The 18,949-nt window shown below is 40.5% G+C and overlaps 1 protein-coding gene across 1 annotated transcript in view; it reads right to left on the reverse strand.

Moving 5' to 3' along the window:
- Window positions 1–816: 816 nt before the first annotated feature.
- The window catches only part of SMC5 (structural maintenance of chromosomes 5), an 88,477-nt gene continuing 70,344 nt past the window's right edge, over window positions 817–18,949 (reverse strand). The window contains 8 exon segments of the mRNA XM_040620252.1: window positions 817–3,162; window positions 4,268–4,363; window positions 4,446–4,625; window positions 5,854–5,973; window positions 6,196–6,300; window positions 6,734–6,829; window positions 7,233–7,277; window positions 9,975–10,100. Of these exon segments, the coding sequence (XP_040476186.1) occupies window positions 3,019–3,162; window positions 4,268–4,363; window positions 4,446–4,625; window positions 5,854–5,973; window positions 6,196–6,300; window positions 6,734–6,829; window positions 7,233–7,277; window positions 9,975–10,100 (912 nt within the window). The 3' untranslated portion in view covers window positions 817–3,018.

Here is an 18,949-nt window from a genome sequence, read left to right on the forward strand (position 1 = left end):
TTGTGAGATCGAGCCCTGCACTGGGCTCTGCACTCAGCACACACAGTCTGCTTGGGATTCTTTCCTTCTCCCTCTGCCCCTCTGCTGGTGGTCTAAAGTTTTTTTTTTTTTTTTTTTTTTGAATTTAAATCAAAATTGCAATAAAGCTGGAGAAAAAAAAATAGGGAAAGCAAACATTTATAAAGTGTCCACTAGGATGCCAGGTGCCCTAATAAGAGGCCTCTTACCTCACCTCCCTTCAACTGTGTGAATGAAGTATTCTCATTTCACAAAATGACAAATCTTAATGTATGAAGACAAAAAGATTATTATGAATGTTTTCAGCAAATCTAGGGTTTCAATCTAAAAACGTTTGCACTCAAGTTGTACCTTGGCTTCCTGAGACGGCTTAAACCTTTTTCGTTGCGTTCAGTGCTGCTATTAGACTGTAATTCCCTTGGAGGCAGACAAGGAACTAAACTTCCTATGCTTCTGACCATGGACAGACCAGCAAAGGCACACTGAACGGACTTGTTGTTTTTCAGTAAGTGTGAAAACCAAAATGACTTTTTTAAAAAAAAATTTTTTTAAAAGATTTTATTTATTTGACAGAAAGACAGCCAGCGAGAGAGGGAACACAAGCAGGGGGAGTGGGAGAGGGAGAAGCAGGCTCCTAGCGGAGGAGCCTGATGTGGGGCTCGATCCCATAACGCCGGGATCACGCCCTGAGCCGAAGGCAGATGCTTACCCGCTGTGCCACCCAGGCGCCCGCAAAATGACTCTTAAATGAGAACTCTTTTTACACTTTCAGCCTTATTAAAATGACATACACCAAAAGAATATGAAAATACGCATTTATTACCAACAAAGTAGCATTTCCCACAGAGATTTTCCCCCCAGTTATACACACACACGCAGATACACACTATAGCAGGACAAAATTACATTTTTCATATACTAAAGATTCATACTCCAAAGAAAATAAGCACATGTCCAAAAGACAATCAGAAAGCAGCAAAAAAATCTTTTACTTTGAACACTAAAAATCTGTGAATAGAGACTCTCTCCTTTGGCAAATCAATGAAGATTTTCTCATTAAAAATACCTGTCACCTTCAGGTTTTAAATATTTTATTCATCAAATCAGACTTTAACTTGGCGTTTTTACAATTTGTATGTAATTAGAAGTCAACTTCTGCAGAAAATATATGAAGTTTTAAGTGGCTGAGAATATGTTAGACATATATTCTTATTAATATGTTAATGATACATAATTTTTCCTTTACAGCTCAAAATCCAATGTAAAACTATTTGTCCAGTAGAGAAATAGAAAATGCTTACAAACAAGGTATAGAGTAATTACTGCCACATGTAAAGTGAAATGTACTTGACTCCCCCCCCCAAACACGCCTCATCTTCAAGCTCCTTTTTCACACTGATAATCATTTTGCAGAAATAAGATATCCAGCACTAACTCAGACAATAAGCAAATGACAGCAAGCACATATTAGTAAAGATATTTTGGTGGAAAACAAAGTATTAAACAACAGAAACATTTGGTAACAACATCCACTTACTAATAGGTTACCAAGTTTTTCAATGTTTATGTGAGTTGTTACATGAGTAAAAATGTTATTTTAAAATATTTTCATAATACATGCAATTAGGCTAAGAGGAGAAGGCTCTTTTAAAATTTTTTTCCAGGAAAAAATATCTTTTAAAGAGAAAATGTCCAAGTGAGAGGATATAGACTTATGGTTCATTATTTCTAGACCTAATAAGAATATAAATTTCCATGGCTATTCATGAATCTACAAAACCCAAATTGAATGCAATTCTTCAATTTATTCAGGCTACCGAGTAAAAAAAAAAAAAAATTTTGTCATTACTGGAACAGAGACATGTTCTTGGATTAGTCCACTATCTCACAAGCTTTATTTTTTAAAAGAAGAGAATTGGTTTTGGCACTGTTAATTAGTGTAACTCAGAGATAAACAAATGATTCTCTCATCTACTTCTTTCCTGCTCAAACAGTTTAAACTAGATTTTTTAAGACAATGAGGGTAGGATCAACACCGTAAGGAAGGACCTAAAAGCTTAGGTTCTAGAAACATTATGTTTTAAATCAATGCTTCCCTCACTCTTGACATAACACTGAGAAATTTCAAATATAAATTGTAGAAACCAGTATATGAAATCTTAAGAAAAAATCTTACTAAAAATAATTATAAAAATGCTTTTAGAAAGTGAAGATGTAAAATACAATTGACTTTAAATTAAAAACAAAACAAAACCCCACACACACACTTTACAGGGTTATTCTTTAAAAACCCTTATCACTTGATTTTTTTTTTTCCCGTCAATCTTTTGGTTGGCATGCTGCGTCATCTAGTGGCCACCTCGTGGCATTTCGGAGACGTCCCCTACCATTTTTGAAGCCCAGTATGTTTTTCCCTAGAGATACCAATACAATTATAGTGTCAAGTTTCATAAAAATTTTTTAAAGGCCCATAAAATTCCATTTCCTAGTGGAGATAAGGTAATCCTTTTTAATAGGAAGAAATGAATAGATTTGTCATAAATTATTATTATACATTAGTCTAGACATTTCCATATCAGTTTTTTTAAAAATTAAATATAACACTGGGAGGAAACTATGACTTGAGCTGTAGAGTCCTCTTAAAACTCTGAAAGTAATTTAAGTTCCTCTGGAATTAAAGCTCGGGACTTCCTGTGATGGGTAACCCCTTCCCCTGTACCTGTGATGTGAACCAGTAAATACCTTTCACCACGGGAACCCAATGACTCAGGGTCAGAGGGCCAAGCGCTTAAGTTCAACAGAAACCGAAGACTTAATTTCTACTATCAGATGAGGTTCCACAGAAGTTACTATGGTGTCCATTCATCAACCCATTTGTATTTAACAGTAGGTTTCCAAAAATGACCCATCTCAGTCTTAATGAATCTCCTTTTATTCAGGTGAGCCATACTTATAAACAGGATTTAACCAAAAAAACTCCAAGGTTCTCGCCCTTTACTTTTATTGAGAAGGTTGCGTGAACGTGATACGGCGCCGCCGCCTTTGGAAAGCCTTTAAATTCCATCTGTTAGGTTCCAGCATGTGGGGACCGTTGTAGACAAACAGTACCGTCATTTTTTCAGAATAAGGAAGATTTTGCAGGAGCTGTAAGTGTAAAAACAAATGTTCCTATAATGCCACACATTTAGAAGCACAATTTGCCAACCTCACCCATGTCAAGTCAAATGTTATTTCTAGTATTAATGAAACACTTACGAAGTTCGCAATTCAATATACAGACCCCGTCAGACAGTGATCCTTCCTTGAACCGGTACGCCTGACGCCTGGTCAGCATTCCCAGGCCAAATAAGATCCTACAATTTCCTAGGCTGACCCTGGAAGTATGTCCTTCAGAATTTTCCTAGGATCCATACTTTAACTCATTTATCCACAAATACTTCACAAGCAACTCGAAGGGTCCGTGAAAGACTGGTAGCCTGAAAAGTGTGGGCCACAAGGGTGGGTTTATAGGCCAGGGTGTCTGGTAGACAATACAGTACTAGCATCTGGCTCTTCCAGAGAGTATCTGCTGGACAAAGAAGACAGACTATACTAGTCAATAAAAATGCGCATTTAAGATGGGTGCTCCAGGGAAATTTTTCATGACTACTTAGTTTAAAAAGAAAATCCGATAATAAGCACATCTTTGCGGATATTGGTCTTACAAATTAGCCACAGCGGAAGATGTAACAAAAGAAAATTTCCTACGCTAATGGTTCTGGCTCTAGAGCGGAAAATTCTCTGTAAGGATAATTCTGTTTTTATCCAAGTTCACCGGAGAGGAGAGGAGAGGTCAGGACTACTTAAGATTTCCCCTGCGCCCGGGCCGTGCTCTTGGGTGAGAGAAGGGCAGCGCAGCCCCAGACAAATGAGGAGTGCCAGACTTCTAGCGTTCTTATTCTCCTCACTCTTTAAAAAGTGCTAAAAGAGGAACTTCTCTAGATGAAGAGTAAGTGCCAGACGCAGGGAGGAAATCTTGGTTCTAGAACATAATTCTATGCCTCTTACATTTCTTCTTCCAATAATAAGGTTCCAGATGAAGTATGTCACTGGAACTTGTCCCCTTGATATAACTATTACTGTAATCTTTTTAGTTCCTTTTTTGGGAGTGTTTCTGCTGGCGTTTATGTAACAGGCCGTACTCTACTCCGTGAGGAGGCCACAGGGCGCTTCTGAGTACATGAGCACTTTCAGAGGACTTATTACCTACCTTTGGTGTAATAAAGAAGTACTGAGAGGTATTTTCTTTACAAGCAGTATTCACAACCATTTCAAACACTCTCCGTTCATTGATCGGGTCCATTCCCTAAACAATGACAGTCAACGTGAATACCTTTATATCTATTATAAGCTACGATAAAGCCCAAGTAAAAGAGTAAGCACCACACCTGATTGATTTCATCAACGACTCTAAAGGGACACCGATTAAGCTCCTGCAGCGCCATCAAGTACAACATGGTGGAAACGCTTCTCTCCCCTCCGCTCTGATGGTGCGGCGTCAGCTCGTGCAGCTGCGTACTGCTGCGGAACTTGACTCGAATTCGAATTCCGTACTTATCATAGTCTTCCTGCAAAACAGTCAAAAGTTGTTGACGGGTTCCAGTTTCTGCAGCAATTTCATACTTCTACTTGAAAATAGACTGAATAAATCAATTAGAAGAGTAAAAAACTAAATTTAGTGGTAACAGTTTTATCTAAATAGCAACTAGTTCTTTGATATGTTATCTATCTTTATTGTTTGAGTTTAATTGTAAGAAAGAGTTGATTAAAGTCCTGCTTTATAGAATAATTGAGAGGATGGCACGAGATCACACTCTTGCAAGTGCTCTGGCGCAGTGCTGGCACGGGGGCAGAATATTATCAATTATATTTGTTACTGCGTTCTGTCCCTTTCCTGGAACAAGCCCAAAGACTGTAGATGACTCCAGGGTGGCAGAAGCTACCATCTTACCAGAACTGGAAAGTGCAGTAACAAATGCTGGCTCCCTTACGTCTCCCATCAAGCAGGCGAAGGAGTCACAGGCACGGTTCCTAAAGCACTACCTTGCTTTTTATCTATGCACGTAACACACGTGCAGATCGCATACAAACTAAAATACAAAGATGCTGAGCTGTGAAGGAAAAGGATCTTTTGTTGTCTTCATTTCTGTGCTAAGAAAAACACTTACTAGGGAAATTTTTCAACATACACAAAATCAGAACACTAAGATAAGCTCAGTATATTACCAACCGCCTCAACTGTGATCAACACAGGACCAATCCCGTTTCATCTCTAACTCTACCCTCTCCTCTTTCAGTGACTTCACAGCAAATCCCAGGTTTTACCACTGTACACATTTCCGAATGGAAATGATTTTCCCTACCATTTGCACTGCATTAACTTACAGCCAAGGAATTAGTAACACATTACCAAATATTTTCATTCCAGTGTACTCTCAAAATCTTGATTAAAAAAGGGAAACACTGATACTATATTTCAGTCACGTTGGCCAATCTCTTTAGGACTCTTCTAACGTGGACAGTGGAAGATTTCTAAAGCAAATCACTCACAGCTGAATAACCATTACCTATCTGGTTATCAAGAGTTTTAGTAAGGCATTAGTGACTTGTCTCAAATGCCACCAAAAAAAAAAAAGTGACCCTGAGGGACTCCAATAGATGTTTTCCTTCCTCTGAACAATTTTTTAGTAAGCCAAATTTTCACAGGTATAACTACAGAATAAACAAATAATTGACAAATACTTTTAGCATCTAATGAAAAGGACTTGTCAGGGAACATTCCAAATGCAGTATTACCTCATTTTCTGTATGCAGATCAACTTCACCAGCACACTGCATGGAGCTGAAAAAATTGCTGAATTTTTCATTAATTTTTTCTACGAGCTCTTTTAAAGGATTAAGCCACCTTTCTTTCACCTGCAAAGCAATTCAATATAAAAGCACAATTTAAAAGAAGTATTACCACATTGATAGAAAACTGTCCATAAAACAACTTCAGTTTCAGTATCAGTCTAGTCAGGAGAACAGACAGCGCATTCGTTCTTAGAAGCACGTCATTTCAGTTCGCATTAGTCTCCGTTCCCACCCCATCAACGACAGGCACGTGACAGAAAGACAAGTTAAAGGGTAAATAATTACCTGTGAAATGTTCTCCTTGTATTTATCCAGTTCAACTTTCTTTATCTTTAGTTCCTCAGTTAATTGCTCTATTTCTTCTTCTCTTTTTGTGTATTCTTCAACGACCTGGCAGGGAAAAAATTATTTAAGACAAATCTACCGAAGGATAACATTATGGGCAATTTTGTGTCAATTAAAACACGAACAGAAAATGCCAATTGTGTTGCATTGTTTGTATGCAATTAATTTATGTTCTTCTACTGAACATGTTTTTTATCCTTGAAAAAACAGACACTGCAGTATTTCAGGTTAGCCCAACGATTCTTTTTATAAAGGAAAGGCACAGAACAGTGTGTTCCTTAGGAAGAGTCTATTTAAAATTCTAATAGATTCAGAATCTGGCATTTAAAGCACATTGTTCCTGCTGTCTAGCTTATTATTACCAAGAGCTCTAGTACAGAGTGGGAGGCGAGTACTGGAGGGAAGTGAGCGCGCGTGCACGCTGCGTGTGGGGAGGGGGCGGCGGGGCTTGAGGGAGGCAACAGGGAAAGCAGCGTACTGTGGGATTCAGTCCTGTGAAGCAAGAAGCTCTTGATCTTTCTTCAGTTAATAAAGCATCAATCTCATCCAATGTGTTTGGAAGATCCTGGAAAGCCTAAAGAAGAAAAAAATGGTCTGTTATTACAAACAGTTCAGCAAAAGCGGTTTAATTTGAGCAGTTAAATATTCTGCTAAGTATCTACTATGTGTTCAATAGCATGCTAGCATACAAGGAATCAAAGGAATTAAACAGGATTTTCTGTCTTCAAAAAGCTTACACTTAGTAACACTGGAGAACACCTTCAAGCGGAGTATTGGTGTTGAGTATTAAAGTAAGTAGTTCGACCTACGGCTACGGGGTTTACAGAGGGGACCCCAGCTCATGCTAGAGGAGCTACAGAGTTAAGAGACGTGAGAGGCCTCACTTTCCCAGAAGTCTCTGGGCCTTCAAGCCAGGAGCCAGGGAAGAGCAAGGCAGAGGGGAAAGAGGAGCTTGGAAAAAAGAAAGCGCTGCATACCATGGGGGGTGAGGAGTTGTGTCCATTTGGAATGGTGGGTACTTGCTGAATTGGTAGAATGGGTCCAGAATATGTGGGGCATTGAAAGAGAGCAAGAAGTTAGAACTTTATACTGTACGTCTGAAGAACGACAAAAGCATCTTAAGAATCCAATTACTTTGACAGTAGAACTTCTCTGTAGCACAGCTGACCCTCAAACAATACAGGGTGAGGGGGACTGACCCCCACGGTGTAGTCAAAAATACATGTATAACTTTTGACTTCCCCAAAACATAGCTCCCCATAGCCTCCTGCTGACTGCAAGTCTTCTCGATAACATCAGCGTGAGGTGACCCATGTTTTGTTGGTTACATATTTTATATACTGTACTTTTGCAGTAAGCTAGAGAAAAGGAAATGTTATTAAGGAAAACATAAGAAAAATAAATGTATAGTACTCTATTTGTTGAAAAAAAAAATTCACATACAAATGGCCCATGCAGTTCAAACCCGTGTTGTTCGAGGCTCAGCTGTACTAGCTTCTGAGTCCAGGTCACAGAGACAAGTCAGAACAGACATTTCTTATCTGGGAGGAAAGCGGTACATTGACTTGCTGGCAAAGCTCATACAGTATGAAGTACAGAACCAATCCTGAAACTCTGAAAAAGATCCTGAATATGACATAAATCTCATAGTTTGATCTTGCGTCTTTAATCTGCTCAGAAAGCAGTTCAACTTCTACAGGCTTTCCGATACTAGGCGTCCGCTGTTGCTGTGACTCGTCCGCTGCGCTCGCACCCGAGGCTGCACACGTGCTCGGCGTCTTCGCCAGACGCCCGAATAGGCATCTTCAGTGGCAGACGGTCAAAGACAAAGCCTCATGTCAACCACCCTTCCCACCACTTTGAGCACATCTGTTGCTCCTTCGATCTTGTCTCAGTCAATGGCAGAAGCAGGGGTTGGTTCTCTCTCTCACCCTTCACCTCCAATCCGTTAGCCAGTCCTGCTGACTGTCCTGAAAAGATCCTCCTACTGGCAAACTTCCCTCTCCAGTGCTCCCCACCCCGACCCACGCCCCTCTTCTCTCTCGCCTGGTCCAAAGCCGTCATCTTCTCAACAGTCTCCTTGCTTTCACTCGTGTCCCTACCGGATTCTCCACCGGGTAGTCTGTTCTTCCACATGTTCCAGTCAGTGCCATCGCTCCTCCCGACACTCCTCCAGTGGGTTCCGTCTCCACCTACAACCCAAACTCCTTCCGTGAGACCCTCCATGCTCTGACTTCCACCGTCCTTCGTGCCCGAATGATCCTGTTTGAGCCGGACTGAGATGCCTTCCTTCATGTGAAGCATGCCCCGTGCGCTCGCGCCCGGGGAGCTTTGTATGGAGCCGTTTGCTCTGCCTGGAAAACTTCCCTCAAACTCTCACTTGACCGATTGCTTCTCTCCATTCAGGAATCCTCTAGAATAGTATCTTCTCAAAGGAGGCTTCCCTGACACTATCCTCTTACCTTGTTTTATTTTTCTTCTGAGCACCTCTTGATAGCCGACATGGTCTCTTTGCTTTTTAATTCATTTATCTGCCCCACCCTCCAGACTAGAATATAAACTTCAGTAGAGAAATAGGTCTTGTTCAATGCCTGACTGATCAGTAACATTCGTAATATATGAATTATCTAATTTTGTTTCTTTCAAAAACAATACAACTTATCAAGGGTAGAATCCTACTACTTTCTGAAAGAAAAACATAGTACAGATATTGTACTAATATCTACTTATTTTATGATAATTCCATGTATTCTGGAAAAGTTCTAATATATTTTTAGAAACAACAGCCACTCAGTTTATCTTATATATGTTCTTACTAAATCCCTACTATGTACCTAAATAGAACCACTCTCTAGGGTGTCAGGGTCGGATACAAAAGAGTAAAATCTTTGAGGATTCGAAAATTATAATCCAAACTTTCTTGTCTGACATATCATTAGCTACAGAAAGAGATTAGACATTAACTATTGAAATAGGGAAATAGACATTTCATTATCTATTGACATTAAGATAAAATACTTTATCTAAAAATCCGTTTTCTATTTCCTTGTTTTATTTTGACATCATTCGGAGAGTTGGTATGTTAGGCAAGGTGTGATCCCTACTTGTCAGGTAACACTCAGGGTCACGGGGCAGCATCTCCTTTTACTAACTGAAGAATATGTCAGCACAGAATATACAAAGGAAAGGAGGAAAGCCTCTTTTCTCCTTTTCTTACCAACAGATGTTAGGCCTAAAGATTCAGGTTTCACTGACCCCTAAATAAATACCCTAATTTCCAGAAAAGCATTTTCATTTTACCTTTTTCCAAATATCACTTCCATTTACCATTTGTTATTCAATTACCGATGCTAGGTTTCCAAACAAAAACTACACCCCATCTCCTGACCCTACCTCTTAAAGTAGCTTGGAGAAAAAACCCTTTTATTGGAAGAATGAATGTTCTAGAACTGATAACTGTTAAGGGGCTGTCCGAGCTTTAATTAATAACTTTAGGACTAAGCCAAGACTGATGGATGCCCAAGTTTGAATATAGTAAAGAAAATCCACTAAGCACAATTACTTTACATACATACTCAGTTTAAAAATGGAGGGGATCCCATATTTCTCACAGCACATTATGTTTCTGACGGCCCATTACAACGCCTAACACACTCGAAGCTGACAAAGCACGTGCGCGGCGTGGGACCTCGCAGCCTTATTACACTTGTTATACTTACTGTCTGGTATTCTTGAGGAACTGTCTGCTCTGCACCCAGGTTACATACTTGCCTAGCTCTCTTCATCAGCTCCTTGCATTTCTGCAGTAATCTCTGTCGACTTTCATCCAGCTCGATGAAATGTTGCTGTTGCAAGAAAAAGAATTTTAGACAATTTGTAGGTTACTGTTATGTCAGAGGACTGATTAAACAACCACATTACAGGTGTACTTTGGGGACATGTGGACTGAGTCCCAGAGCATCTCAATAAAGTGACCATCACAATAAAGTCAGATGAATGTTTTAGTTTCCTAGTGTGTATAAGAGTTACGTTTACTATACTGTAGTCTAGTAAGTGTGCAACGGCATTATGTTAAAAACAAAAACAACGTACATACTTAAAAAATACTTTATTGCTAAAAAATGCTACCCACCACCATGTGAGCTTTCACCAAAACCACTCACTGATCACAGGTCACCAGAACAGATATAATAATGAAATATTATACCATATCTCAAGTGTAGGAAAGTAAAGAGCAATAGAATGAGGTAAGCCTGTATATTAACAATTGAATTTCAAGAAGCAAATCATCTACAAGCCGTACCTCAAAAACCATGACAGATATAAGATTAAATTTAAACTTAAACTTTAAAATATATCAGCATATCATATTACATTAATGCTTAAGACCTCTGAAATTTATTTAAGATTTATTTATTTCTTTGAGAGAGAGAGCGCACACACACAGAGGGAGAGGCAGAAGCAGACTCCCCATGAGCAGGGAGGCTTAAACAGGGCTCGATCCCAGGACCCTGGGATCATGACCTGAGCCGAAGGCAGATGCTTAACCGACTGAGCCACCCAGGCGCCCCTTGAGCTCTGAAATTTAAATCTGCTTTCTTCTGACACAGTTTAACTTAGCTATATATAATTATACTCTAATATAATTTGAAATACACAGTACGTAGACTTCCTATCTGAAAACTCAGCACTTGAATGCAAAGAGAACCTTTAAATAGTGGTTGGTAGTTGTCCAAGTGCCTTTCATGTATAGTTATCATTTATTCATGGACCCATTCATTCCTTCACCAGATAATTACTGAGAATCCATTAAATGTCAGTATTTTATTATGCACTGAACACAGAAAGGTGAAAAAGGAGAAAGACACACAAAATTATTATCATTAAAGAAACAGCTCTACTATTTATTGAAAGCTTATGTGCTGTGTGCTTCACACATGATTCCCTTATTTCTCACAATACCGTACAATGATATTATTCCCCCTTTTGCACATTAAAAAAAGAATTAAAGCACCTCGTCCAAGCTCACACACTTAGTCGCAGGCTGTCAGGATTCACATCCATGCCTGCTTCTAGAACTCATGCTCTTTTCATTATCGCACCATGCCCCTCAGAGAGGGCTGGACAGAGGAAAGCAAAGACAGCATGAGGGGGTGAGGGCAGGGGGTGGCGGGTACAGGAAGGCAGGCCAGAGGGGTCACAGAAGCTGACAGGAAAAGAGCAAGTAGGGATGCCTCGGTGGCTCAGTTGGTTAAGTGTCTGCCTTTGGCTCAGGTCATGATCCCAGGGTCCTGGGATCGAGCCCCATATCAGGCTCCTTGCTCAGCAGGAGCCTGCTTCTCCCTCTGCCTGCTAATCTCCCTGCTTGTGCTCTTTCTCTCTCTCTGACAAATAAATAAAATCTTGAAAAAGAAAAAAAGAAAAAAAAGGAAGTAGCAGAGCCCATTCCCACGATAGCTGATTACAAATGTCAAGGCAGGGAAGCCTCCTTCGAGGCTTACTTAGGGAACAAGAAATCTGCCATAGCTGGAGGAGAGGTGAGATTGTACAAAGTCAGAGTCATAAGGTAGGCAAGAGCCAGATGATAAGTTTCATGTGTAGGGAGGAGGACATTGTGGAATGCCTTCTGCGGGCCAGGCTTGTTATAACCACTATCTTGTATGTTAATTAATCTAATCCTCACTATAATCTTAGGGAAATGTATTATCTTTTTTACACATGGCTCAGAGATATTAAAAAACTTGCTCAAGGTTATGAAAATACCAAGTGAACAGGTTCTTAAGAGAACAGGTCTAGCTTGCTCTTTCCACGAAACCTCAAGCTTTGGTCTGCACACAAAGAGCGGTGTGCGAGGGAGACAGTGAAGACTATTAAAACAGCCCTGAAGCCCCGCCACATGGCAGATGTACGGATTAAGATCTCTTAGGGCAGAGACCTGGACACGTGTATTATTAACAAGGTCCTCAGGTGATTTTCATGCATAAAGTTTCATTAGCAAATAAGCTCAACCAAGACAAAAGTTAGGGAAAAAGAAACACATACTGGACTGAACCGAAAATACAAAGCCAGCCTGACACTAATCACTGCCATTACAGTTCTCTAAACCTGACACAAATAAAGGAAAATGTTACAGACTCCCTGTCACACCGAGGCAGCTGTCAACATGGGCCAGAGAGAAACCTCTCACTCTGTCAGACTCCTCGGGGCCTTGCCAAAACAAAGCACCAGAACATCATGGCAAAGAAATACCGGAGGTGAACATGTGGGCCTCTGGCCTTGGGAGGACAAAACCTCCTTCAACAGCTGCCTTCTGGTAAGTGGCAGAGGTCTCATTAAATCTTTATCAGAGAAAGCGGTTCTTTCTGTATGTACATGTTTGTGACATAACTCTTCATACAGTGCCTGCCACCCCCCCCCAAACCATAATTCTTACTGAATTTTTTCTTCCCCGGGGTGGGGAGGGTAGGTAAGGAGCAGAAAGAGAGCTAACCATAATGTTGTAAAGTCAGACTAGTGAAAAAGGCTTTATTAATAATTCTGCTTACAGTCTAGTCTGTAACAGTTAATGGATAACAGAAACTTTTCATCTGTGGGAGACCTAAGGACAGAAAGAGGCAGATTTACCAACTATGGCCCCCCAACATCTCAGAAAGGACTCAAAGAATATGTGGGTACATATTCTGAAAGAATAAGTATCCTCTTTTCTTGGAAATTCTGAGAACTTCAATGGTCCTGAAAGGTGTATATTGACATTGAACATGGAAAAGCTTCTCTAAGAGGGCCCTCTAGTGGAACATATCAGAATTGCTCACATAATTTCTTACTAAATATAAATAGCATGTTGCACCTAAAATTAACACAGTAAATATTCTATTTAACAACTAGAGTCCAAATGAAAACGATTTTCTGTATGAAAGGAATGTGAGCTCTAAGGAGCATAAACTTTTACTAAAACACTAGTTGTAAATAAAAACATTAATTCCTCAATTTTCCCGTAATACAAATATAAGGCTCAAATTTCATACCAATTTAATGGATTTCAAATTCAAATGTTAACTATAAGATTTAGTACATATCATACAGAATACATATTTTAGAAATATGAAAAGTAATCTTTTAACGTCAACTTGAAATTTTAATGTCAAATTTGAAATTGAAAAAGATAGTGGTCTTTTTACTATACAAGATTACGAATTCTAATTGTAAGCAATTAAGTAATAGCAATAATACTATTTGTTAAATGACCCCTTCTCTCCCCAAATCTATCTCCCTTAAATAAACAAAAGTCTCCTGAAATTGTGTTGCAGGACAGAGGTAAGCAGGTAGCCCGAGAAGAGAACATTAGATAAAAGCAAGGAATTTCTAAATTCAGCGTGAAGATAAACACATTAAACAATTTCTAATTCTTATAATATTAATTCTGACACAAACCTATACTTTTTAAGGAAACCCTGGTTTCATGCTAGGCAGTGTACTAAGCACCCTAATATATATTAAATGGAATTATCACAATACCCCTGCAGGGCAGATAGGTATTAAAATACCTATGACTGAAAATAAATAAGAGACATGGAGTGGGGTTAGGAAAGCAGTGCCCAGCTTAAAACAAAACAAAACACACACAGAAACACAAATCCCCCCCCCAAACACAAAAACACGAAACCAAAACCTCAACCAAGTAACAGGTCCATCCCTCTGCATCCACCTTCATATGCAGACTTACACGCAGTCCGCGCGCTACCTGGTCCTCCAGATACTCCAGACACAATTAGCGAACCGACGCTCCCAACCACTGTCTTTCTCGGAGGACCTTCTATGGGCCTGGAAGCCTGCTGCCCTCTTGGCCGTCCAGCAGTCTGAGGACGTATCAAACCCCACGGTGCTCAGCCATCCCTTAAGTTCCCTCATGGATACGACCCCTACTAAAACTTGTCCATCTTCTTTTGAGAACTTGTTTTCATGGTCAGCGTCAAGGACAAAACGGGAAGTGGTAGTAATGGCTCCTTAGCGCAGCCTGCCATGTGTTCAAAGGGACGAGTAGGAAAAAACCCCACCGTTTTCCCCTTGTTTCGAATGACATAGGACAGCAAGAATAGTTAAGAGCATCTGTGGGTACAGGACAGCAAACAGAAGAAGAGTAAGTAGAAGGGAAAGTGAACAATGACAGATTCTACGTATTCTTTCACTCAATCTTCCTTATTCCGCAAGTGTGGTTAGAGACCGTGGTCAGTCAGCAACACTTACTGAGTGCACAGTCCAGGAAATGAAAGAACCTTCCAGAGGGGATGTATAAGAGAAACAGAATGGTACAAAATACTGCTGAGGAAATGCACAATAAGTTCGGGTGGTATCCAGTAAGAGCAGGATGGAAAAACCTGTCAAGGGCTGTGCGCCTGCATGTGTCTGTGAGTGGGGAAGAGGCTGGGAACAGAGTGGCTACTTCCAGGAACCAAATCTAAAGGGACAAGCAGCTAACCAGAGGTTACTTCTTTGGACAGTGTAAGGTGGCCGTCTTTATAAAAAAAAAAATTAGTGACTGAAAAACTGAAAACAAACCCTCCTCCCAAGAAACTCTGCTCCTCTCTAGAGTAGTGTACTCTGCTCCAAATATTAATATTCCTGGGCTACTCCCGAAACAGATCACAGAGATTATGTCTGTGGACACGAAATCGTAGTACGTCCACGTGAACAAAGGCTGAAGAGCAGCCCCATGTCAAGAGTGCGCTGAAGTTGGGAGATTTACCCCCAAGCCGCCATGAGTTCGTGATACTTGTGTAAACATGACACCACCCTATAGTCTTCTCAAGATCATTAACGTGTAATTCAAAAATAAAACTTCACACACAGGATCCAACACTGTATTTTGTGACTAGACTCACTCCATACAGTATGGGCACAACGGGTCAACTTCTGTAATACCGCTTCCTATACTGAACAGCCAGGCTCACAGGCTCACTGGGTGACAAACCGTAGCATGGGCTCTACGATTACCTACCAACAGAAAATATGATGCGCAGAGGACTTCGGTCACACCCCATGAAATAAACACAGATGAGGCTGCTTGGGTAGCTAGCTCCATATCCAGCCCCCACAGCTGCCCCCACCCTCCATTTGGGTACTACCTTTGGTTTTTGTTTTTTGTTCTGTTTTTGTTTTTTGCTGGATCCCTTCACCATGTTCAGAATGACTATGGCTACTCCTGCTGCCTTCCTCTCCTTTGTTTTGGACGGTAGGGGTGAGGGAAGGACTTTCCCATCTTCCAAGCCTCTGGCTTTGGCTAAGTGAACTAGCCAATCCTAGCATATCAAGCCTCATCTTCAGCTCCTTCTCGCGAGGCGGGTTTGTGCTTGCCTACTACTCTAAGATGCTTATCAGCTAGCAAAATCTTGTTTCTTCCCATTTTTTCTAGCTGTACACTTCTTCTAGAAGCCGAGTGTGAAGAGGCTGACTTCAGAATAATGTTCCCACTCCTCTGTGAGGTCCTCCATTTCCTAAAACCTATCAGGGCTGTTTCCATTAAAAGATACGACTACAGTTCACTATTAAGCAACAGGAATGTTTCTGAAAAGTCTGGTGTAACATGAACCATGTACGGACCCCACCGGAGTGTAGCAGACTCCGGGAAGGGAGAAGAGCGGATGAGCAAGGTGCAAGGGGACTTCAAATACAGGACAAGCTTTACAAAATCTGCAGCAAATATGGCAAAGTGTTACATTTGTCAGGGGAAGGGGCACGTGGAGGTTCTATTACTCCTACTCTGGTATATCTTTAGTATTTCATACTAGGAAATATTGGAAGAAAGACTTTAGTGAAACTAATGACAAACAGTTTTTTTCAGCCTTGACGTGTAACTGGTGAATAAGCTGCATGTCAAGTGTACAACTTGGTGGATTCTGATCAATCTATCCGACGGCGAAACCATCACCCTCAATGTATCTGTCCCTTTCAACGCTCTGTGCCCCTCAGTAATCTACCCGCTGTGTCCGTCCCAGGCAGCCGCTGATTGACTTCTCTCACGGGGCATTCTACCTTCTGTAGAATTTCACAGAAATGGAGGCAGAGTATTTTTGATGTGGCTCCTTTCACTCAGCATAATTAGGATCCATCATGCTGTGTATCTCAGCACACAACCGAGTAATACTTGTTGTGAGGATATACTGTAACTTGTGATCTCACCGCTGCTGGACATTTGTTTCCGGTTTTTAACTATGACAAACCTGCCACACATTCCTGTACGTCTTTCAGGGACATATGCTTTTCCTTCTTTTGGGTAAATACTAGGAGAGGAATGGCTGGATCCTATGGCAGGTGTATTTTTAGCATTTAAGAATCTCTCCGATGGTTTTCCAAAGCGGCTACGCACTTGCAGTCTCTACGGGCGTGTGCGCGAGTCCCAGGGCTCTACTCCGCGCCAACGCCTCCGTACGGAGCCTGTCACTCCAGCGGGTCTGCCGCGGCAGCTCCTAGGACTCACACTGCCTACTACTGAAGTTCAGTATCTTTTCATGTGCTCATTTGCTGTCTGTATATTTCCTTTAGTGAAGACCACGTTAAAATCTTTTGCCCATTTTCTGACTGGGCTGTGTGTCGTCTTTGTATCGATGGTTGTAGAAGAGTTCTTTTCATAGTATCCTTCAGGGCCGGCAAACTTTTTCTACACAGGGCCAGTAGGTGTAGTATTTCAGGTGTTGATGGCCCCATACAGAATGTCATTTTTTTTTAAACTCCTTTGAAAATGCAAAAACTAGGAGCTTGCAGGGATTTAATATAAGCAGACGTGAGGCTCGATATGGTCCCCAGTAACAGCCCTTCATCGTGATACAAGTGCTTTGTCAGGTGTTACATGTTGCAGATATATGCTCCCCGCCAGTTTGTAGCCTGCCTTTTCTTAACAGCATCTATTGAAAAGGAAGTTAATTTTGCTGAAGTAAAACTTCTGATTCCTTTTGCCTCATAGTTCGTGCTTTTTGTGTTCCATTCAGTTTTCCCAAAACCAAGATCACCAAGAATTTTTCTTTCCTTCAAGAAGCTTTTAGCTTTAGTTCTTACATTTAAGTCTATGACCCATTTATATATGGTACAAGGTAGGGGTTGTGGCTATTTTTCTTTGTACATGACTATTCAATTGTTCTAGCACTATTTGTCAGACTATTCTTTCCCCACTGAACTGCCTCCGTTATCTGTGCCAAAAACAACTGACTATATATGTGTGAATCTATTTCTGGTTTCCCTATTCTGTTCCACTGAGCCATATATGTCTATTTTTATACCAATATAATGATGTCTTCATTATTACAGCTTTATAATAAGACTTAAAATTAGGAAAGGTGAGTCATCAAACTTGTTCTTTTTCAAGTTCTTCTAAGTCTACTGCATTTTCGAATAAGCTTGTCAACTTCTAAAGACCCTGCTGGGAATTTTATTGAATCTATATATTTGGGAGAGAACTGACCTTTGATCCATAAACATAATCATTCCCTCCATAAGTCTTATTTACATTTTAGCAAAATTTTGTAGTTTTCAGCACACACAGGGCTTGTAAATATATCCCTAAGCATCGTATTTTTGATGCTATTGTACACAGTTTTTTAAGTAGGCTCCTCAACCAGCATGGAGCCAACGCAGGGCTTGCACTCAAGACCCCAAGCTAAGGGGCACCTGGGTGGCTCAGTTGGTTAAGTGTCCACCTTTAGCTCAGGTCATGATCCTGGGGTCCTGGGATGGAGCCCCACATTGGGCTCCCTGCTCAGTGGGGAGTCTGCTTCTCCCTCTGCCTGCTTCTCCCCCAGCTTGTGCACCCGTGCTCTTTCTCTCTCTCAAATACATAAACAAAATCTTTAAAAAACAAACAAAAAAGACCTGGAGCTGAGACCTGAGCTGAGATCAAGTCTGATGCTTAACCAACTGAGTCACCCAGGTGCCCCACACAGTATTTTTAAACTTCAATTTCTAATTGTTGGCTGTTACTAGATGCGAGCCACATCTGATTTGAATGTCTGTACTGAACTTGTATCCTGCAACCTTGCTAAGTGCACTGATAGCACTGATTCCTTAAGATTTTCCACAGACCTATGTTTGTCTGAAATAGACAAGTCTTTGTTTTTTCCTTACTGCACTGGCTCGGTCCTCCAGTACAATGTGGGACAGAACTGATTAGTGAGTATTTTCCTTGTTTCCAATCATTAGGGGAAAGCTGCCATTCCTTCATCAATGAGGATGATATGAGCTAATGGTTTTGGGTAAATGCTCTTTATCAGATGGAAAAAATTCCCTTCTATTCCTCAATACACAAAGTCTTTATCACAAAAGGATGCTAGACTTTGGCAAACATTTTCTCTGTATGTACTTAGATGATCATCTGGTTTTTCTCTAGTTGTTCACATGATAGATTATACAGATGAATTTTCAAACGTTAGATCAACCTTGGACTTCCGGGACAAACTCACTTGGTTCGGATGTATTATTACTCTTTTGTATACTGTTGGATTTCATTTGCTAACTTTTTATTTTTAAATCTTTAAATCGATGTGGGTGGTGATGGGTAGTAAGGAGGGCACATATTGCATGGTGCACTGGGTGTTATACACAAATAATGAATCATGGAACACTACATCAAAAACTAAGGATATACTGTATGGTGACATAACGTAATAAAAAATTATTATAAAAAATAAAAAAATAAATCGACGTGGGG

This window comes from Ursus maritimus, unplaced genomic scaffold (assembly GCF_017311325.1).
Source record: "Ursus maritimus isolate PB19 unplaced genomic scaffold, ASM1731132v1 scaffold_34, whole genome shotgun sequence".
Lineage (NCBI taxonomy): Eukaryota > Metazoa > Chordata > Mammalia > Carnivora > Ursidae > Ursus > Ursus maritimus.